At 49.1% G+C, this 22,643-nt stretch overlaps 2 protein-coding genes across 5 annotated transcripts in view; one reads left to right on the top strand and one right to left on the bottom strand.

The window, feature by feature from the left end:
• LOC138841791 (basic proline-rich protein-like) overlaps positions 1–4,802 on the bottom strand; it is a 23,913-nt gene extending 19,111 nt beyond the window's left edge. The window contains exons 1-2 of the mRNA XM_070042677.1: positions 4,760–4,802; positions 4,206–4,661 (exon numbers count right to left, since the gene is read on the bottom strand). Coding sequence (XP_069898778.1) covers positions 4,206–4,661; positions 4,760–4,802 — 499 coding nt within the window. The remainder of the gene's footprint in view (positions 1–4,205; positions 4,662–4,759) is intronic.
• Positions 1–22,643, top strand: part of Sec11a (SEC11 homolog A, signal peptidase complex subunit) — a 27,956-nt gene extending 5,313 nt beyond the window's left edge. Inside the window, exons 1-6 of one of the 4 annotated variants that reach the window (XM_070043320.1) lie at positions 4,633–4,851; positions 7,068–7,177; positions 14,978–15,127; positions 17,491–17,610; positions 21,776–21,833; positions 22,135–22,643. In XM_070043320.1, the coding sequence (XP_069899421.1) occupies positions 4,801–4,851; positions 7,068–7,177; positions 14,978–15,127; positions 17,491–17,610; positions 21,776–21,833; positions 22,135–22,185 (540 nt within the window). In that variant the 5' untranslated portion in view covers positions 4,633–4,800 and the 3' untranslated portion in view covers positions 22,186–22,643. Of the gene's footprint in view, positions 1–4,632; positions 4,852–5,228; positions 5,428–6,714; positions 6,738–7,067; positions 7,178–14,977; positions 15,128–17,490; positions 17,611–21,775; positions 21,834–22,134 lie in introns of those variants that run through there. The other 3 variants (XM_070043322.1, XM_070043323.1, XM_070043324.1) reach the window with 3 other exon arrangements.

The following is a 22,643-nucleotide window of genomic DNA, read 5'->3' as shown; positions in this document are numbered from 1 at the left end:
GCTGGGCGCCCTGGTTCACACCTGTCATCCTAGCTCCTGAGGAGACTGAGATCTGAGGGTCGGGGTTCAAAGCCAACCCAGGCAGGAAAGTCTGGGAGACTTGTCTCCACTAAACTACCCAAACAGCAGAAAGTTGGAGCCATAGCTCAAGTGGTAAGAGTAATAGCCATGAGCAAAAAGAAGCTAGGCTCTTGAGTTCAAAGCCTCAAGAACAACACCAAAAAATCCAAACCAAAACAAAGAAAATGAGCACTGAGGAAGGAAGCAAGGGTTGGAAGAGACTTCTGCACTTTCGATTTGTGCTTATTTATTTATATTGGAGAAAGCCAAGGGAGTTCCGGCTGACGATTCAGAACAATGACATGGCCCATACATTCACCCAAGTGCTTCAACCTTAATTCAGGACCAGAGAGAGAGCAGATTGTGCATACAGAAGTTGTTTGCTACAATTGTAAGGATCTTGAGAAGTATTTCTCATCCATTCAATAATTTCTGGTGACTTCAAAACATTTGCCTAAACAACAGATATTTATTTCTTCCATTTTGAACTAAGGACCCTGTGCTTTCTAGGCAAGCACTCTGCCACTTGAATCATGCTCCAAATCCTTTTTTTTTTTTTTTTTTTTTTGTCATCTTTAGGAAAGGTGGCTCAGTGGTAGAGTGCTTGCCTTGCATGCATGAGGCCCTGGGTTCCATTCCTCAGTACCACATAAGTAGAAAAAGCTAGAAGTGGTGCTGTGGTTCAAGTGGTAGAGTACTAGCCTTGAGCTGAAGAGTTGAAGGAGAGCACCCAGAGTTCAAGCCCCACAATAGACAAAAAAAAATAGTTATTTTAAAAGTGATGTACAAGGGCTGTGAAGGTGGCTCAGTGGTAGAGCGCTTGCCTTGCATGCCTGAGGCCCTAGGTTCGATTCCTCAGCACCACATAAGCAAAAAGAAAAAAGCCCGAAGTGGCGCTGTGGCTCAAGTGGTAGAGCGCTAGCCTTGAGCTGAAGAGCTGAGGGACAGCGCCCAGGCCCAGAGTTCAGGCCCCACGACCGGGCCCAAAAAAAAAAAAAGTGATGTACAACTCCATGCCACAGGTGTCTCTGTGTTCGCGTCCTGTGTCCTGGCTCCTTGCTCATCTCCAGTCATCATGGAGTCCCAACTCAGCTCTCCATTGGATCTGAACTGGCTTGTTGGTATTGTTCTTGTTACTTCTTTCCTCTTTAGCATGTTTCCTAGCTGTGTTATGTGTATTTGTGTGCTGCAGGCTGTTGTAACAACTGGCAGCCTGCAGTCTGTTAACTGTATAATAAAGACTCCAATATTCCATATAAAAAAAGTAATGTACAGGATTACATGAGTAAAATAGTGAGTACATTTCCTTTCATATTGTCTTCTCTTCACTCTCTTCCCAAAGTCCCTTTTGGCTTTGTAGCTGTCTGGCACTTTTTTTTTTTGGGGGGGGGGGGTCCAGTTGTGGGGCCTGAACTCTGGGCCTGGGCGCTGTCCCTCAGCTCTTCAGCTCAAGGCTAGCGTTCTACCGCTTGAGCCACAGCACCACTTCCAGCTTTTTTTCATTATGTGGTGCTGAGGAATCGAACCTAGGGCCTCATGCATGCAAGGCAAGTACTCTACCACTGAGCCACCTTCCCAGCCCCCGTCTGGCACTTTTTAAAGGGAGCTTCCCAAAACACTCCCAGAGTGACTTGGGTGACTGTGGTCATCTATCTACACAGAAAGTGCCTTGATGAGCTTTGTCCTGCCCCCCCTCAAAAGGGTTACCCTCCTTTAATATAGTCTCAGGTTTCATAACCCTCAGCTGGTCAGCAGGGAGGGTCTTTCTGCAGCCCCCTGGCCTGGCATCAGGCTTCTCATCCTAGCACAACCCAGATACTCTTTTGGGGGAGGATCTAGGCCTCCATTCTGGCCCCCTACACCAGCTTGCTGTGAATTCCTGGGTCACTTCCTCTCCTGGGAAGGTTGTAAGGGGACTTTTTCCTTCCACCCACTTCTTTTGAGAAGGTCAGGGAGAAACTAGTGATATTGTAGACATTTATTTTTGGTACTGGTAATGACACCCAAGGCTTCCCACACACCAAGTCACACACCAAGTGTGCATGCTAACACGTTTTCCCAACAGGAATGTTTTTTTTTTTTTTTTTTTTTTTTTTTTTTTTTTTTTGTCGGTCGTGGGGCTTGAACTCTGGGCCTGGGCGCTGTCCCTCAGCTCTTCAGCTCAAGGCAAGCGCTCTACCACTTGAGCTACAGCGCCACTTCCGGTTTTCTGGTGGTTTATTGGAGATAGGAGTCTCACGGTCTCTCCTGCCCGGGCTGGCTTTGACCGCGATCCTCAGATCTCAGCCTCCTGAGTAGCTAGGATTACAGGTGTGAGCCACCAGCGCCCGGCCAAGAGTCTCATAGACTTTCCTGCCTGGGCTGGCTTTGAATCTCAGCCTCCTCAGTAGCTAGGATTACAGGTGTGAGCCACTGGCACCAGGCTTCACTTCCAACTTTTTTTTTTTTTTTTGGTGGGTCCGGTCGTGGGGCCTGAACTCTGGGCCTGAGCGCTGTCCCTCAGCTCTTCACCTCAAGGCTAGCGCTCTACCACTTGAGCCACAGCACCACTTCCGGCTTTTTTCTTTTTGCTTATGTGGTGCTGAGGAATCGAACCCAGGGCCTCAGGCATGCAAGGCAAGCGCTCTACCACTGAGCCACCTTCCCAGCCCCCAACAGGAATGTTTTGATGAACATGGATGCACAAATCTCTCTGAGACCTTGCTTTTTATGTTTTAGTAGACATGGAATTTCTGGATTTTTTTTTTTTTTTTTGCCAGTCCTGGGGCTTGAACTCAGAGCCTGGGCACAGTCCCTGAGCTTCTCTTGCTCAAGGCTAGCACTCTACCACTTGAGCTACAGCGCCACTACCGTTTCTGTTTATGTGCTACTGAGGAATTGAACCCAGGGTTTCATGCATGCTAGGCAAGCACTTTACCACTAAGCCACATTTCCAGTCCTGCTTCTTTGTTTTTGAGTTAAGAGTCTTGCTTTGCTGCCCAGCTTGGTCTTGAAGTCATGAGTTCAAGCAATCCTTTTGCCTCAGCCTCCCAAATTGCTGGGACTGTAGGCATGTGACTAAGCATACAGTCCACTTACCCTGCTCCAATCTTTTACACTGAGAATATATTCCTGTATTATTTGGATAATTTGAAATGTACAAAGCTAGGCATACTGGTCCATACCTGTAATCTTAGCTCGTGGGAAGCTGACACAGAAGGATTTTACAAGTTAAAAGCCAATCTGGGCTACAGAATGAAAGCCTATCTCAAATCTCCTTCGTCCTCAGAGGAAAAGACTATATACAGAACAACCATAAAAAATAAAATAATCAGAAGGCAGGTTTGGGAAGTGTCTGGTGTGGAGTGGTAGGTGGGTTGGCCATGGGTAGAAATTGTATGTATCCAACACATGTCATTTCAGAGATGACAGTCTGCGCACAGGCCACATAGTCTAGTTCCTTTGTGTATGGATAAGGCTGGAAAAACAAACTGAATTATTCAAATACTTTTCCAGTTTCCTTCAATTCCTCACTTGGTAGTATTCTGGTTTGTCTGCTAAATTTCCCTGTGTGTCAAATGAATTTTACACATATCTTTAATACTTTCTCCTTTCTGAGAGTCCTGTTCTTCATAAAGCTCCCCAACTAAATTGACTTCTTCCACGTGCAGATACACAGGACTTTGCCCTCAGATAAGAGGCCGACTAAAACTCACATGCGCTTAAGTGAATGTTGGCGTGCACCTTTAGACGGAATCTAACATTCACAAGCTCAGGACAAGGGCCAACTGGCAAGGACTTAGACTCGGGGCTGGGAAGTTGGCTCAGTGGTAGAGCGCTTGCCTTGCATGCCTGAGGCCATGGGTTCCATTCCTCAGCACCACATAAGCAAAAAGAAAAAAGCCGGAAGTGTTGCTGTGGCTCAAGTGGTAGAGCACTCATCTTGAGCTGAAGAGCTGAGGGACAGCGCCCAGGCCCAGAGTTCAGGCCCCACGACCGGACCAAAAAAAAACAAAACCCAACAACTCAGATTCGAACATATATTGCACCTCCTACGGTTACCAAATTGGGGTGCCCTTCCTAGAGCTCAGCAAGTTTGGGGTGCCTTGGGGTGCCTAGGACGGCAGCGGGGAGTGCGCACGCGCGCGTGCAGTGCGCACACGCACTCAGCACAGTCCGGAGAACCTGATGCGCGGGCGTGAAGCCGTGTCCACTGGAAGCAACCACGGCCACTCGAGAGGAGACCCGAGGCGGCGGGTCCCGGGCGGAGGTGCCTCGAGCCGTCCGCCCGGCAGCTCCGCGCCCGCCCCGCGCGCTCCCGCGGACGGCCCGCGGCCGGGGACGCGCCCGGCGCCACACCCAGGCCGGAGGGACGGCGCCCGATTGGCCGGCGTGCGCTAGGGCCCGCCCTCCGGAAGCCGCGGGGCCGCTCAGTCCGTCGGCCGCCGGGCCGGGCGCGGGAGGCGGGCCGAGCCGGCTCCTCGCAGACCGGGGAGGGCCAGCGCGGGAAAGCCCTCCCCCGACCGGGAGCCCGCGGGCCGCTCGCGGGCGGGAAAGGCTTTCCGCGCAGAGCCTGCTGGAGGGTCTTTGCTCTCCACAGCGCAGGGGCGGGACCACGTCGACTTCCGGCCCACCCCGGAAGCGGAAGTGCAGGCACCGCGGGGTCGTGTCCACCGCGCGCCCGGCCCGCGCGCCCGCCGTCCCGCCCGGCGATCCCTACCGCCACGGTCTCCCGCCACTGCCCCGCTCGCCGGTCCCGCCATGCTGTCGCTAGACTTTCTGGACGATGTGCGGCGGATGAACAAGAGGCAGGTGGGTTCCCGCGGATCCCCGGGCCCCGCCGCGGGGCGCGGACCCGGCTGCCGCTGAGGCCTGCGCGGCTCCGGCGGGGCCGCCTCGCCGCGCCTGCGCCTCGACCTCCGCCGGCCCGGGGGCGCCAGCCGGGCCTCCCCGCCCGCGGCCAGGCCCGCAGCCCGCGGGGACCGCGGGGCCGGCGCCCGCGCGAGCCGGGGCTCTCATTGTCTGCGGCGCGGCGGGGCGCGGCGCGGCGCTCCGGGCGTTCCGGGCCTGGGCGCCTCGTGCCGGGCCCCGAGGCCGCGTCCCCCGCTCCCCCCGCTGGACTGGGGCCTCTGCGAGCACCGGTGGACGTCGCAGTCGGGGCCCGAGTCGTTTGGGGCTGCCCCGAGGCGCGGGTCTTTGTTTGGCCAGGGTCCCCGCCGGGCCGCGGCGACCCGCCCCGCTACCGAGGTCTCCATCCGAAGCAGAGGTGTTGAGAGTACTTGGGGAACGCGTCAGTCCTTGTGTCTTCTCCATCAGCCCGAGGCCACCTTTGCCTCCAGTCGATCCCTTGAAAGCGTGTTTTGCTCTTAGGAATGATCACGGCTCAAGGTTTGTAATTTGCAGTTAACCTTAGCTTCTCTGTGGTCTTTGAGGCCTGCCTACAAGATTCTGAGCGATTCCAGTTCAGAGTCCAGGCTGGCCTCAAGCTTAATCTTCCCGCCTCAGTTTCTTTCTTTTCTCGGCTGTGGGGCTTGAACTCTGGGCCTGGGCGCTGTCCCTGAGCTCTTTCGCTCAAGGCCAGCGCTCTACCACTTGAACCACAGCGCCACTTCTGGTTTTCGGGTGGTTCATTGGAGATGAGAGTCCCACGGACTTTCCTGCAGGGGCCGGCTGATCTTAGCTTTCTGAGTAGCTAGGATGACAGGCACCAGCCTCCCTTAGTTTCTTGGGGTGCTGGGATTACAGGCCTGCACAGCTAGGTCTGGCTCAAAATTTCTTTTTGGTGTTTTGAAGCCAAGATCCAATTAGACTTCATATACTACATTTAGTCCTATTTCTTTCTAATGTGGAACAGTCTCCCGCCTTTTTTTTTTTTTTTCTGTGACATTTAGGGTTTGTTGTTATCTTGGCCCATCCTGGGACTTGAACTCTGAGCCTGGGCGCCGTCCCTGAACTCCTTTTAGCCCAAGGCTAGTGCTCTACCACTTGGGCTACAGCGCCACTTCTGGTTTTCTGGTGGTTTATTGGAGATAAGAATCTCATAGACTTTTCTGCTTGGGCTGGCTTTGAACCATGATCCTCAGATCTCAGCCTGTGAGTAGCTAGGATTACAGGCATGAGCCACCGGTGCCCGGCTTGCATATATTTTTTAAAATAGCAAAAATAAGCTTTATTTTGAAATCTTTGTTTTTTGTACTTTATTTGTTTTTTGTTTTTGTCAGTCATGGTGCCTGAACTCTGGGCCTGGGCACTATCCCTCAGCTCTTCAGCTCAAGGCTAGTTCTCTACCATTTGAGCCACAGCACCACTTCCAGCTTTTTCTGCTTATGTGGTGCTGAGGAATCAAACCCAGGGCCTCATGCATGCAAGGCAAGCACTCTACCACCTTCCCAGCCCGTTTTTTGTACTTTAAAGTGTATTATGATGCTTTTGCCCCGGGGGGGGGGGGGGGGGGCTCATAGCGTCAGTTTTGTATGTAGGGCTCTCCCCAATCCGACTTTCACACCATTTTGCAGTCCTGGCGGTGTCTTTGAACTGCTAGCTTTGGCGGGCAGCCGTCCTTTTACCGAACATTCTGCAAGTGTGGCCAAAGCTATGGGGCTCTTGTTTGTTCTCTTGCTCCAGAAGCCTTCCTGCTGTTGTGGCTGCTTGTTTAAGTTATGGCAGAAGGCCGCTCTTGGAGTCTGACCCTGTGACTGGTGAGCTGTGGAACTCTGACCAAGTCTTCTCTCTGAGAGGAAGTTCCCCAATTGTAAACTAAGCAGCTGGCGTTAAATGTTGAGAGAGTGGTATGGGAAATTAGCATGCATGTATTATGTTGGGTGTGAATCTAAGCTGAAAGAACTTCTGTGAGAGGTTATGGAAACAGCCCACTGTTACCCAGATGTAACCGGGGTATTGGCAAACACGCTGAACTGGGTACAGTTCAGAAGAGCTTTTTGAAGACTCAGACTTGAGCTGCTCTAGTACTAATTGATGCCATTCTGGGTTGCTTTTGAGAACCTAACCTCTTCCTTTTGTCCTTACAGCTGTATTATCAAGTCCTGAATTTTGGGATGATTGTCTCCTCAGCATTGATGATCTGGAAGGGCTTAATGGTAATAACTGGAAGTGAGAGCCCCATTGTAGTAGTGCTCAGGTAATATGCTTTCTTTTCAAGGCTTGGAATTGCATGCCATTGCTTGGGAGAAAACTTGAGATTGTCCCTTAGAAACTGTTTTCCAGAGGAAAGCTGCTCACTTGGGAGAGATCGTCATCTCAGTGGGTGCTCCCACCGGGTTCCCCAAGCCCAGCCCCTGCCTGTGAGAAGCCAGCTGTGGAGCTTATTGGCTTACAGATCTGCTTTGTCTTTTCCGCACTTGAGTCAAGCCTTTTGCTCGGTGTTTGGTCCTTAGCTTGTGTAGACCAGCATGTGCTCAGGGTCAGTACTGAAGCACCTAGCTAATCACTGTCATACCTTGTCACCTTTAAAGGCCACTGCTGACTAGATTCGTGGCATTTTAGAGATGTGGTAGTGGTGGTATGTGTGTGATTGGTTCCCTTACTGAGGCTTGAACTTGGAGCCTGGGTACTGTTCCTTATCTTTTTTCACTCAAGGCTGGCTCTCCTACCTCTTGCACCACATCTCCACTTGGCTTGTTAGTGGTTAATTAGAGATAAGAGCATCACAGACTTTCCTGCCCGGACTGGCTTTGAACTGTGCTTCTCTGATCTCAGCCTCCTGAGTAACTAGGATTATAGGCGTGAGCCACCAGTGCCCAGCTTACTTAATGTTACTCTTTTTTTTTCCCCAGTCCTGGGACTTGAACTCGGGGCCTGGACACTGTTCCTGAGCTTCTTTTGCTCAAGGCTAACACTCTTCCACTTGAGCCACAGCACCACTTCCAGCTTTTTCTGGGTATGTGGTACTGAGGAATTGAACCCAGGGCTTTGTGCATGCCAGGCAAGCACTACCACTAAGCCACATTTCCAGACCTTAATGTTACTCTTAACAAGATGAGTGTGACTTTCTCATTGTTATAGTCACATATTTCCTACTCCATCAAGTGATTTCTTTTTCAGACCTTACCTAGACTTTTACTCATATTTGTACCTTAATCCTCTCTTTATTTTTTTTTTTTGGGGGGGGGGTCCGGTCATGGGGCCTGAACTCTGGGCCTGGGTTCTGTCCCTCAGCTCTTCAGCTCAAGGCTAGCGCTCTACCACTTGAGCCACAGCGCCACTTCCAACATTTTTCTTTTTGCTTATGTGGTGCTGAGGAGTCGAACCCAGGGCCTCTTGCAAGGCAAGCGCTCTACCTTCCCAGCCCCTCTTCTCTTTATTAATAACTGAAGGCAGCTATTATTTTAGAGCTCCAAAGACATGGGTAATTGTTACCTGGGAAGCATTTAACATTCTGCTCTAGGCAGACAGAGCCTTGGGTCTGAGGCGCTCTGGTTGCCCATTGCAGCTTTGGACAGGTTGCTTATTCATTGAACCACTGATAGTTTCCTATCTGCGAAGTGAGAACTAAGCCTCGACGTCAGAGAAATGACATAGCCTAACTTGCTGTCTTGAATTTAGTAGACCGTTCCCAACACTTAACGGGAAGAGAAGCTGTGCCAGCTTGTGCCGTGGGGAGAGGGCATGGAGGCTCCTTCTGACGGTTTTTCCAGGGTGATTTCATATTTTGTCCCCTTCTGTGGAAATGTTTAAGCATAGTCTACCTCTAACTGGCAGAATTGGAATAACAGGGAATTAGGCTGAAAAACTGCTCTCAACTGGTGATGCTCAACAGGGTGGTACATCCCTTCATTTAGCCAGTCCGGGGGCTTGAACTCAGGACCTGGGCACTGTTGCTGAGCTGCTTTTGCTTAAGGCTAGCGCTCTATCACTTGAGCCACAGCGCCACTTCCGGCTTTTTCTGTGTATGTGGTACAGAGGAATCAAACCCAGGGCTTCATGCATGCTAGGCAGGCAGCCTGCCACTAAGCCACCTTCCCAGCATGGTACATGGCTTTATAAATCCCAGCATTTGGGAGGCTGAGGAAGAAAGGTAGAAGGTGCAGTGTTAGCCTAAGCTTCATAAGTAGACCATCTCAAAAATCAAAAACCTCAAAGACAAGCTCCTCAACAGTTAGTTGGTCCTCAAAGTAGCTTAGTTCTGCTGGAAACTTTGTAATGTTAGTTGGTACTTCAAAATGACACTGAATAGAAACAAAGTGGCACTTGGACTTTTATGTGTTGTCAGTACTATATCTGCATATGATTCTTTTATATTTCCAACCTGAAACAAAGGAAAGACGTGAATAATAGTTGTGTAGAGGAAAATTCTGGTCAAGAGCAAAAAGAGGGGCTGTGTAAGAGTGGTAACTCGGTTGCCCATGCAGGTTCCCTGCCAGAGTTGTGTGATTTCAAAGAACAAGTATGCTTCAGGGATTCATGCTGACTGAGAACCCATTCTCGGAACTCCAGTGAAGCCTGGGAAATAAGGCATACACTTTGATATTTGATATATTTTAGTAACTGAAATCTCAAGTAACTCTTTATAGCGCTGACATTTGTTAGGAAATATTAATCTCTTACGGGCAGGGGTGGGGTTGACAGTAACAGAGCATCTGTACAAAATGCACAAGTTCCTGGGTTTTGTCCCCAAGCACCAGAAAAGAAATATTCTCCAGAATATTAACTGCTTGTAGGTGTAGAAGGTTGTTTTTTTTTGTTTTTTTTGATGGTCATTGGGCTTGAACTCTGGGCCTGGGCGCTGTCCCTCAGCTCTTCAGCCCAAGGCGAGTGCTCTATCTCTTGAGCCACAGCGCCACTTCCAGTTTTCAAGTGGTTTATTGGAGGTAAGAGTCTCACAGACTTTCCTGCCTGGGCTGGCTTTGAACCACGATCCTCAGATTTCAGCCTCTTGAGTAGCTAGGATTACAGGCATGAGCCACTCGGCGCCCAGCTGGTGTGGAAGGTTTGCGACAATGTCTTGCTATGTAGCCAGGTTAGCCACAGACTTGTTAGCTTCCTGCCTCCCTTTCTACCTATTTAAAAACTTACATATAACTTTAAAATTTGTTTTCTCTAAAAATTAAAAAATTTTCATTTGTGTCTATTGTCACACTTGTAATCCTAGCTACTCAGGAGTCTGAGAGCTGAGGATTTGGGTATGAGGCCAGCAGAAAAGTCCATGAAACTCCAGTTAACAGGCAAAAGGCAAAAGTAGAGCTGTGGCTTAAGTGATAGAGCACCAACCTTGAGCAAGAAAGTTCAGATACAGCACCTAGGCCATGAGTTCAAGCTCCAGAACCAACAGTAAAAACAAGAGATTATCATTTGATCTAGCAGCTCCACTACTAGGCACATACCAAGAGGAAGTGAAATTGGTATGTTAAGGGACATTTGTACCCCATGTAAACTGCAAGCACCAGCACTCTTAATAGTCACCTGAGGCTCAGGAGAGCAGGCAGTGGCGTGATGGGGAGAGGCTGATCGTAGACACAGGCTGCTTGTAGCTACTTGCAGGAGGAAGCAGTCCTGGTCCTGCTCCTTAGGATAATGGAAATGGACTGGGTTTCCCAAGAGTCTCAAGGACTTGCCGGGCGCTGGTGGCTCACGCCTGTAATCCTAGCTACTCAGGAGGCTGAGATCTGAGAATCGCGGTTCAAAGCCAGCCCAGGCAGGAAAGACCGTGAGACTCCTATCTCCAGTAAACCACTAGAAAACCGGAAGTGGCGCTGTAGCTCAAGTGGTAGAGCGCTCGCCTTGAGCTGAAGAGCTGAGGGACAGTGCCCAGGCCCAGAGTTCAAGCCCCATGACCGACAAAAAAAAAAAAAAAAAAAAAAAGTCAAGGACTTGGAATGTCCTTCCTTCCCTCTTCTCTCCTTTCCTCCTTCCCTCCTCCCCTTCTCTTCTTTCTTCCTTCCCTCCTTCTCCTCTCCTCTTCTCCTCTCCTTCCCTCTCCCTCTTTTCCCTCTTTCCCTCCCTCCCTCCCTCCCTTCCTCCCTCCCTCCCTCCCTCCTCTCCCTCTCTCCCTCCTCTCCCTCTCTAGTCTTGAGGCTTAACCTCTGAGCCTGGTCCTTGAGCTCCTTTTGCTCAAGGCTAGTGCTCTACCACTTGAGCCACAGTCACTTCCTGCATTTTCCTTGATTTAATTGGAGATAAGAGTCTTACAGCTTTGAACTGATGCTCAGATCTTAGTCTCCAGAGTAGCTAGGATTATAGGTGTGAACCACCAGTACCTGGCTCCTGGATTTCTTTAATGGTTCTCTTAGACCAGAGACTGGTTCTGTGGGAGAGAGCTTGCCAAGAGTGAGAGCCACGTGTTCTTAGGTGCAAATAAATTATTATAAAATACATATATATTATATGATATATGTGATATGTATTATAATATAAAAGTTTCTAGCTTGTGGTGTCACTACATACTTTTTATATTTTTAATTGCTGTCCATGTCTGAATCTCTTAAATCTGTTTCTTGTTCAACCTCATTTTCTTTTCTTTTCTTTTTTTTTTTTTTTTGTGGGGGGGGGGGGTCCAGTCGTGGGCCTGAACTCTGGGCCTGGACGCTGTCCCTCAGTTCTTCAGCTCAAGGCTAGCGCTCTACCACTTGAGCCACAGCACCACTTCCGGCTTTTTTTTTCTGCTTACGTGTTGCTGAGGAATCGAACCCAGGGCCTGATGCATGCAAGGCAAGCGCTCTACCACTGAGCCACCTTCCCAGCCCCCAAACTCATTTTCTGCCTGCACTTGATGTCTCCACCTGGGTTCTGACCAGGCACTTGAAGCACTACACAATAAAGATGAATTTTAGTTCCTTCTCAAAACCGCGAGCCCGCGCCCCGCGCGCGGCCCTGCCCCCTGCCCACTTGCCATCTCACACTTCTGCCGGAAGCTAATTGGCCAGAAATCTGCTGCCCCCTCTCTTCACTCACCTCTTTGGAGCTGGCTCCACGCATCGGTCTATTTTCAGCTCTTTCACTTCCTGCTTGTACTTTTGTTATGACCTTTAAAGAAATGCCTTCATAATCAAAAAAAGTTAATACATTTACATTTTCATTGTATGGGCTGTTGCAACCACACAAACAACCCTAGGTGGAACTGTCACTTGTGATTCTGAGATATAATCCTGTTAACATTTTAGGCTGTTTTCATATAATTGAGATCATTCTGCATGTATGTCCTCTTTTTCTCTCTCTCATTATTTGTCTATGTCTCTGTTTAGCAGTATCATTTTGTTTTCCCATTTCCTGGAGTTCATTTTGATACATACTGTTTTGTATGAACAAATGCACACAGGCATTGTGCATTGTGTGTCTTTCTTAAGAGTATCCTTCTATCCAGGAGCTTTTGGCTTATGCCTGTAATCCTAGCTACTCAGGAGGCTGAGATCTGAGGATCACAGTTCAAAGCCAGCCCTGGCAGGAAAGTCCATGAGAGCCGGGCGCTGGTGGCTCACGCCTGTAATCCTAGCTACTCAGGAGGCTGAGATCTGAGGATCGCGGTTCAAAGCCAGCCCGGGCAAGAAAGACCGTGAGACTCCTATCTCCAATAAACCACCAGAAAACCGGAAGTGGCGCTGTAGCTCAAGTGGTAGAGCGCTCGCCTTGAGCTGAAGAGTTGAGGGACAACACCCAGGCCCAGAGTTCAAGCCCCACGACCGACAAAAAAAAAAAAAAAAAAAAGAAAGTCCATGAGACTCTTATTTCCAGTAAACCACTAGAAAACCGGAAGTGGTGCTGTGTCTCAAGCAGTAGAGCGCTCGCCTTAAGCTGAAGAGCTGAGGGACAGCGCCCAGGCCCAGAGTTCAAGCCCCACAACCAACAACAACAACAAAAAAGTATCCTCTTTCTTTGTTTAGCAGAGTTTCAAACCGCACTCTCATAGTTACTGAGTACACGTAGCAGCCTGGGCGCCTCATCTCCCAATCTACCTTCTCATCTTTTCCAGGTCACTTTAATTCAACAAATGTTTGAGTGTCTTCTGTATACTCTGTAGCTTCTGAAGTAGTCTGCAAGTAGCATTTTATTTGAAGAAAAGATGTCCCTGTTTTTAAAAATTAAACACTTGAAAGCTTTGTGTACAGAATGTATCTGTAAGGTTTTTACCAAACACATATTCCATCTTCTGACCAAACACCTTCAGAAAAAGGGAACTCACTGCTCTGTGGGAAACTTAACAAAAGCTTTAGTACAATATCGTGTATAAATGTGTATAGAAAGTACATGCATAATGATTATAGACTTTACATTGAATTACTAGGGTGTTATTGCTGCTGCTTTTTGAAATACTGGAGTTTGAACTCGGGGTTTCACGCTTGCCCTCTCGTACTGGCCGTTTTAGATAGCATGTCACTTCTGCCTCTGCCAGCCCTGATGATACAGATGACAGGTGGGCATCACCAGGTCCAGGCCCAGCTTTTTCTGTTGAGAATAGGGACTCAGGTTGTTTTAGTTTTTTTGAGGCAAGACCTCAACATGTAGTCCAGGATGGCCTTGAACTCAGGCTCCTCCTGCTTCAGCCTTCCAAGTGCTGGGGTTACAGGCGTATGTCACCATTCTCAGTTCATCAGTGAGAATCTTTACAGAATGATGCTACCTCCCATTGCAGACATTGTCTGTACATGGTTTAGTGTAAACTGGACATGAGATTTTTTTTCTTTCTTTTTTTAAAGTTTCTTAGATATTTCTAGTGTTCAGCAAAGCTTGGGAGCCCTGCCAAAGTTTAAACAAAAATACTGTACTTGGAATTTTATTTCCTACTGATTCGTTTTCTTCTTACTAAAGCTGTTACAATTGAAAACTGGAGCTTGTGTTCCTGGAATGTGCCTAAAATGTATTCATAGGATACTCTTGATAGAAAAGATCAAATATGAAGTTTCATACATAGCTGGGAATACAAAATGATGTGGCCAGTCTAGGAACAAGTTTGGTGATTCTTATAAATCTACACACATAAAACACCACATGAGACTGAGATCTGAGGATCGTGGTTCAAATCCAGCCTGGACAGGAAAGTCCCTCTGAGACTGTTGATCTCCAGTTAACCACTCAAAAACTTGAAGTGGCACTGTGGTTCAAGTGGTAGAGCACTAGCCTTGAGCTGAAGAGCTCAGGGACAGCGCCCAGGCCCAGCGCCCAGGCCCAGAGTTTAAACCCTATGACTGACAAAAAACAATACACACCAAAAAACATGATCCAGCAGTCTCACTCCAAGCAAAATGAAAACACATTCACACAAACCCTGCATATTAAAAAAAAAAGGGGGGGGATTAATGAAGGAAGGAATGAGAGAAAGGAGAAAAAGAAAAGGGCACATTGATTAGTGTGAACATTTCAGTTCTATCAGGGCTGTGCATTGATTAGTGTGAACATTTCAGTTCTATCAGGGCTGTGTAGGGGAGAGCAGGCCAGAGAGCTTGTTTCTGAAATTCTTAGGCAAAAACCTCTGTTCTAGCCTTTCACTGTCTTATTTGTATGTGGGTTGATAAGCAGGCTTTATCTCTGCAGCTGACAGTTGGGACTTGATGAGCTGTTTCTCTCTTAGGGCCTGACTCATAAGGTCATCTGGGTCTATATCTTTATAAATGGCAGAAGACGGTCCAGGGCTCATTTGAATATTTGAATATGTTTAGTGTTTTCAGACAAAGTGAAAATAAGGGCAGTGTCTGTAAAGTTCACTATTATTTTCTGTCATTGAAAGCTTTTAAAGGTTAAGGAATTAGGAACAGTGCTCGCTCCAAGACTGTTTTGTATAGTGCCACTTGAGTTGGAACTAGCCGTGAAGGTAATGACTAAAAATCCCACGCGGTCTCAGGAGACAGATTTTGAGGCGGATAGTCAGGAGCGGTGGCCGCACTGCTGTGGTGTGCGTGCGCCGCAGAAGCGGCGCTTCTCATCACTCTCAGTTTGTGAAGCCGGCCCAGTCTCATGCTGCCTTTTTGCTGTCTCCTGTCCTCCCTCCCAGTGGCAGCATGGAACCTGCGTTTCACAGAGGAGACCTGCTCTTCCTGACAAATCGAGTCGAAGACCCCATACGAGTGGGGGAAATTGTCGTGTTCAGGATAGAAGGACGGGAGATCCCCATAGTGCACCGAGTCCTGAAGATTCATGAAAAGTAGGTGCTGCTTTGAAGTATAAAGATCCTGGGAGACATAACAGTCCATGTTTTATAAAGCATGACGATAGCACTTCCCAGCCTTCGTTCAACTTCCCAGTTAATGTCCTAAATTTTTTGACATCTCATATATAATATTTTGAATATTAAATGAGTAATAGTCCAGGACCACCATGGGGAGGAAGGGTTTAACCGCAGGCATGCGATGCGTGGTTACGCTCTTCTGCAGTATATACTCAGATTGGCCTCGGGCTGTCGCACTTTTTTTTTTGGGTCCAGTTGTGGGGCCTGAACTCTGGGCCTGGGCGCTGTCCCTCAGCTCTTCAGCTCAAGGCTAGCGCTCTACCACTTGAGCCACAGCACCACTTTCGGTTTTTTTCATTTTGCTTATGTGGTGCTGAGGAATTGAACCCTGGGCCTCAGGCATGCAAGGCAAGCGCTCTACCACTGAGCCATCTTCCCAGCCCTGTCACACATTTTTTAAGCCTTTGTTTGAACCCAGATCCAGATGAGATCCCCAGCTGTAGCTGGCTGACACCAGCCACTCCATCCAGAAGTCCTCTGGTGGTCTCTTGCTGCCGGTGCTGCTTGAAAAAAACAGGTCCTGTACTTCATATAATCAGCTGTGGCCAGCTGTCTCCCTAGTGGTCATCTAGTGGGCTCCTTCGTTTTTTTTTATTTTCCCAGATTCTTTTTTTTTTTTTTTGGCTGGTTGTGGGGCTTGAACTCTGGGCCTGGGAGCTGTCCCTTGCTCTTCAACTCAAGGCGAGCGCTCTACCGCTTGAGCCACAGCGCCACTTCCAGTTTTCTAGTGGTTTATTGCCCGGGCTGGCTTTGAACCGCGATCCTCAGATCTCAGCCTTCTGAATAGCTAGGATTACAGGCGTGAGCCACTGGCACCTGCTTTCCAGAGTCTTTTAATATAAAAACCAGACTGTTTTGTATACTATTTCATAATCTTCAGTTGTCTACAGCATTGTTCTATTTTTCCAAGTGTACAGTTGGTTAGGCGTGTCCGTGCATCTTCATCAGCAGCTGGGGCATCTCCCCATTAGTATTCCTGATGTGAATCACTGGAGCTCTGCTCTGAAGCTCATTTGGCAAGTTTTTACTAAGGGGCCCTGCTCTGGCCAGGGAGCCAGGGATCTTCAGCCTCTCTGAGGCCATTGTCAGAGTAGAGAGCTTAGAGCTGGGACTTGCTTGCAGTTTGTCAGGAGTAGCTTTGTGAAGCAGGATGAAACTGTGGAGCTCGTTCCAAACTTTGCCTCTGGACCGCTCACCAGGGCCTTGTCTTTCCCAGCCAACTTCCCGCTTCTTTCTTCTTGTGGTCTTGGGGCAGCATCACAAAGCCTGGAGAGCAGCCGTGATAGCTGCAGCCTCATTAAGATGTCAGACTGAAAGGAGAAAAGCTGCAACCTTGTTCTTTCCATGCCTTCATAATGTTCTAACTCCTAAATGTGGACTTTTGTTTGGGTTTATTCTTTTTTCATTTTGTTTTGTTTTTCTATCAGTCGTGGGGCTTGAACTCTGGACCTGGGCGCTGTCCCTGAGCATTTCAGGTCAAGGCAAGCATTCTACCACTTGAACCACAGCACCACTTCCGGTTTTCTGGTGGTTTATTGGAGATAGGAGTCTCATGGAAGGCTGGGAAGGTGGCTCAGTGGTAGAGTGCTTGCCTTGCATGCATGAGGCATAAGCAGAAAAAGCCAGAAGTGGCGCTGGTTCAAGTGGTAGAGCGCTATTCTTGAGCTGAAGAGCTGAGGGACGGTGCTCAGGCCCCGAGTTCAGACCCTACAACCAACAACAACAACAAAATAGAGTCTTGTGGACTTTCCTGCCTGGGCTGGCTTTGAACCAGGATCCTCAGATCTCAGCCTTCTGAGTAGCTAGGGTGACAGGCATGGGCCCCCAGCGCCCGGCTCAGGTTTATTCTTTTTTTTTTTTTTGGTGGTTGTGGGGCTTGAACTCTGGGCCTGGGCGCTTGTCCCTCAGCTCTTCAGCTCTTCAGCTCTTCAGCTCAAGGCGAGCGCTCTACCACTTGAGCTACAGCGCCACTTCCGGTTTTCTAGTGGTTTATTGGAGATAGGAGTCTCACGGTCTCTCCTGCCCGGGCTGGCTTTGAACCGCGATCCTCAGATCTCAGCCTCCTGAGTAGCTAGGATTACAGGCGTGAGCCACCGGCGCCCGGCTTCAGGTTTATTCTTTATTAGGAACCATGCAACTATAAGTTTCCTTTTAGCCAATTAATTAATGCAAGGAATGATTAAATTTTACAGTGCCCCAGGAACTTTGGCTGAGCAAATTTTGTGCTTTCAAATGCCACAGAGGTATTGGATGACTTGCATTTCCCTTATTCCTTTAAGGCAAAATGGGCATATCAAGTTTTTAACCAAAGGAGATAATAATGCTGTTGATGATCGAGGCCTGTATAAACAAGGGCAGCACTGGCTGGAGAAGAAAGACGTTGTGGGGAGAGCCCGAGGGTAAGTAGTAGGCCCCCTCACCACTGCACCCACAGCGCCTGGTCCTACTTTGACCAAAAGGTGCACTTCTTCCAATGCTTCTGAATCTCCAGCACTGCTCCCCAGGGAGGAGGAACGGGACACAATAAAAGCACAGAAGATGGGTGATGAGATGGCGTTAGTGACAAGATGGTGAGTTCATTTTTATTCAGCTCACTCAGGAAGTGTTAGGGATGCCCTGCGGGGACGTTGGTGTCCACTCTGGGTTGGGTTCTGGGGAGCCAGTGGTGTTAGCCTTCTTCACCGGCCTCAGTTCTAGACTTAGAGTTGATGAGATTGCGTGAAGCTTAGTGTCCTGTGAAGTCTGTTTATTGTAGGTATTGTCAGGGGAACAGATCGGCAGAGAACAGGACTTGTATGTCACTGGAACTGCTGACAGTGTTAACAGAAATGCGCCTCCATCGGGGCCCGCCGGGCTCCGGAGACTCGTACACGCTCTAGGGTCTCCACCTTTAACAAACTCAGCCTGTTGCCCCCATTCTACAGGTGAGGAAACTCAGTGAGCTGGGTCCCCTCTGGAGCCCGTTCCTCTTCCCACTGTCAGCCATGGACCCTTCTCCCCTGCAGCACAGGGGGCGCGGGCACGCACTGTCGTGTTTTGTGGGAGGTGTGTGTGTTTCCTAAGATGGAGTTAGACATCCTCAGCGCTCTGAGGCGTAGTGCCGCCTCCTCTGCGCCCTGCTTGTGCCCGCCGAGACACCCGCAGTAAAGGCTAGGAAATACAGTTCTGCACCCTTGTCTGTCCCCTCAGTATTAACTCCGAACCTTCTAATTCATGTTCTCTCCTCTGAAGAGAAAGACGGAGGCAGCAATATGCACATACATACGTGAAAATACATTCCACTCTTTCACCCAAAAATTACTGATAAATTTACAAATCAGTACTTTTATTGTTACTTTTAAAGCTCCATTCTACTGTTATAGGCAGTTATTCTGTTATTCTAATCTAAAGCTCCATTCTACTGTTTTTGTTTTTTTGGGTTTTTTTGGCTCCGGTCATGGGGCCTGAACTCTGGGCCTGGGCGCTGTCCCTCAGCTCTTCAGCTCAAGGCTAGCGCTCTACCACTTGAGCCACAGCACCACTTCCGGCTTTTTTCTTTTTGCTTATGTGGTGCTAAGGAATTGAACCCAGGGCCTCAGGCATGCAAGGCAAGCGCTCTACCACTGAGCCACCTTCCCAGCCCCTCCATTCTACTGTTACAGGCAGTCATTCTGTTATTCTAATCTGTGATTAGCTACCCTGTAGGATTTGGGGATAGGGGGAGGGTGGGGGAGTGGGATCTGGCCAAGTGGCCCCGCCCAGTCTGGTCCTGAGCACCTGGTCTCCGGTGATCCTCCATCCGTCTGCCTCCCAAGTACTTAGTACTGCAGGGACTGTAGGTAGGCATCACTGTGCCTGGCTTGTTTTCTTTGTTTGAAAAAGAATACATAGTGTTAGGATGATAAATGTTACCTAGATTTCAGTGCCTTTGTCTTCACCCTAACCTGTAAGAGGGATATTACTGGTGAAGCACATACATATTTTAAGGCCTTAGCTGAGCTATTTGACGGATGATCCTACCAGCACAAATAGTGCCCCTTTATGTGACTTGTGATACAAGTGTTTTTTTTGCTCTTCTGTTTTTACTCAGACCCTTTATTGGGTAAAAGATACATGTGTATACCAAAGATTGGAGGAAACAAGCTTTCCACTCAAGTAATTGAATCACAAATGTCTGTTCAGTGCTTTTTCTCAGATCCCAATTCTGAGCTGGGTATAGTGGTACATGCAAGAACTTGGGAGGCTCAGTCAGGAGGATTTTAAAGATTGGGAATTTGAGACCAGCCTGAACTACAGAGTGAGACTTTGTCTCAAAAGAAAAAAAGAATAAATTAAATTCCAGATCTTTCGCTGGTTCTTAATAAAGTAAATAAATAAATAAGAAAGTAATAATGTGATTCTCTGTGAATTTGGTGTGAAACATCTGGAGCACGAACAGCCGGGAGGCAGGATCTTAACTGCGCAAATCCACTTTGCAGTGAGCGTACCTTCTCTTCCTGGCTGTGTCACACGCCCGTCACTCCTGTGGAAATTATACTTAGAAAACAATTCCAAGCGATATTTCAAGTCAGGCCAAACCTGGAGGGAAGAGCTTTTCTGCAGGGGGTCTGTGACCAAGGCATCTTAAGGCACTTTCAAAAATGACTTTTTCTTTGAACAGTTGTACACCAGGGCCTAAAGTTTTTGCTTTTTTGTTTTTTGTTTTTGTCGGTCATGGGGCTTGAACTCTGGGCCTGGGCACTGTCTGTCAGCTCTTCAGCTCGAAGTTAGCGCTCTACTACTTGACCCACAGTGCCATTTCCGGTTTTCTGAGCAGTTTATTGGAGATAAGAGTTTCATGGACTTTCCTGCCTGGGCTGACTTTGAACCATGATCCTTAGCTCTCAGCTTCCTGAGTAGCTAGGATGACAGGCATGAGTCACCAGCATCCATCCCAAGGCCTAAGGTTCTAAGTGAAAATTATTTAACACATTTTTAAGATTATGCTTGTGTGTGTTGAGATACAAAATTCACCATGTTGGAGTGTGCAATGCAGTAGATTTTACTGATCATTTGAGCAGAATTAGCAGCTGTTAATCTTTTTGTTGTTGTTGTTGGTCATGGGACTTAAAGTCAGGACCTGGGTGCTGTTCCTAGGCTCTTTTGCTCAAGGCGAGCACTCTACCACTATGAGCCGCAGCACCACTTGGATTTTCTGGTAGTTAATTGGAGATCAGAGTCTCACCAACTTTCTTGTCTGGACTGGCTTTGAACCGTGTTCCAGCCTCCTGAGTAGCTAGGATTCTAGAACAATAGTAGTGTACATATAGCCCAAGCATTCATACACACATATGCCACACATTGTCGCAGCTGTCATCTGTATGTCATGGAGGACCCGGGAGTTAGGCCTGGAATGAAGGCATCTGCCATGTGCTGGGGTGTCGTTTCGGGCCTAGAAGTCAAGGAGATGCCAGAACATGCCTTACAAGCTATCCAAATGAGGATGTCTCCGGAGGTCTAAGTTTTAAGAAGCACCAGCATGTGTGGAGGGAGTTGGGGAGCACGGGGAGAGGGTGAGGACTGCAGCCGGGGAGTGGGGGTGGGGGAAGGAAGCAGCGGCGCTGTGCTCCGAAAGCTCTCCCAAGACAATTGCTGTGCCTGCGGCCTGTGGGATGCATGGCGGCGGCTCTGAGGTGTGCAGGGGTGAGCCTCCATGCAGCTTTGCTCTGGAGTCTAGCAGTGGAGAAAACTAGGACTGTGTTTGCTGACTGCCCTTTCCTCCCACACCAAGGTTACCTTGCAGATTCCCTGTTCTGCCCCCAGTGATTACGATGTTGAAGAGCCTTTGGCATAGAGAGGAGTCTGAGGCCTGAGAAAGTGAGATTTCCCTGACAGTGGAGGCATCCGGTCTGGCAGTCGGGCCGGGTCTTGGTGGTAGAGCACGCGCCTAACTTGGCCAAGGTCTGGGTTTGATTCCCAGGACCACAGAGTGCATCTCCACCAGTATTGGCAGGAAGTCTGTGGTGTGGCCCGGGGAACCGGGAGAACAGGTCCTCATGGTGGTTGCCCCATGGAATCTAGGGTCCCTTGCCGGAAGCAGGTACCACTTCGCGAGCAGTGTGGCTGGTTGGTTAAAACTGTGATGAACGTCACAGGCCCTGTCAGATTATCGGCAGGTGAAGCAGCCTCACCACCACGTAGCTAGGCGGAGAAGCAGAGGCCCAGGAGGGGCGAGTGTGGCCCCAGTGGGCGCTGTGTCAGGGTTACAGGAGCTGGCAGGGGGTGGAGATGTCTTCCACTCAAAGGCTCTGAGGCCATGGCCAGCCCCTGGAACTTGGTCAGCGGGTGCCATTGGTCGTGTGATTGAAGGCCGTACCTGGCCGGGCCTTGCCACAGAAACAAGCACCCAGGACCTGGCTGTCCATTTCCTCATCTGCAAAACCGCAACAGGCCTAACTTCCTACCACGGCCACAGAAAAGGGCAGATTCCACAATGGACACAAACAGCTTGGCTTGGTAACGTGTTGAAGCAGATTTGCCCCGCGCCTGCGGTGGTGCTCTCCTGGGAGCAGTTCTGATGGACAGTGTCTTGTTTGTTTGTTTTAGATTTGTTCCTTATATTGGAATTGTGACAATCCTCATGAACGACTACCCCAAATTCAAGGTGAGCACCAGCTGCATTTCATTCAGAAGGAAGGAGAGCTGGGGTTGGTGGTAGAGTACTTCGCTCGTGTGAATGGAATCTGGGGTTCCATTCCCAGCGCTGCCCCCCTCAAGAAAGAAAGAAGTGAAATAGCCATGGCGGAAGGTCAGGTTTGGTGAGAACACAGAAGATTGGCCTGGACCACCCCCTGTTCATGCCCCAAAGAGGAGCTGGAGATCCCCTCCAGAGGGCAGCGAAAGCGCGAAAGACTGTTGGATTGCTGGGTAGTTTCTGACCTGTGCTTCTGTGTTTTGTTTTCTAGTACGCAGTCCTGTTTTTGCTGGGCTTATTCGTGCTGGTCCACCGTGAGTAAGAAGCGAGCCTCGCCGTTCTGTTCCGGGAAGCCGCGTGCTGTGTCCTGGCTGTCTGCAGTAGATGTTGGTCTGTGGTTGGTGGAGAGGAGCACACGGGGTGCTTCTTGAAGCGCCGTGCGCGTTATTAGTTTATGTTTCCACGCCAGAATGCGTGTGGGCGGGCACATGGGCGCCACGCGTGCCCGCGAGGGGACGTCCAGTCATGGGACTTCACACCTTGTCATCGCCCCACTCACATTTTGTACATCCGTGGATCTTTTTATATTAAACGGTTGAGCCAAAGCCCCCAGTGTTTGTATTGCGAAGCCCAGCTTCACTTCTAAAGTGCCTCAGCGTGCTGTACACGGAAGTGCAGCTCTGCAGAGTGGACGACTGTCCCGCGGTGCCACGCGCGTCCATGAGGGTGGCGCCAAGTCTTAACTTTTCCAATTTCAAATAAAAGACTTTGCACATTTAA

The sequence above is a fragment of the Dipodomys merriami genome, unplaced genomic scaffold (assembly GCF_024711535.1).
Source record: "Dipodomys merriami isolate MVZ:Mamm:240054 unplaced genomic scaffold, mDipMer1.0.p SCAF_33, whole genome shotgun sequence".
Lineage (NCBI taxonomy): Eukaryota > Metazoa > Chordata > Mammalia > Rodentia > Heteromyidae > Dipodomys > Dipodomys merriami.
The sequence above is the reverse complement of the archived record's forward strand: the minus strand, read 5'-3'. Positions and strand labels throughout refer to the sequence as shown.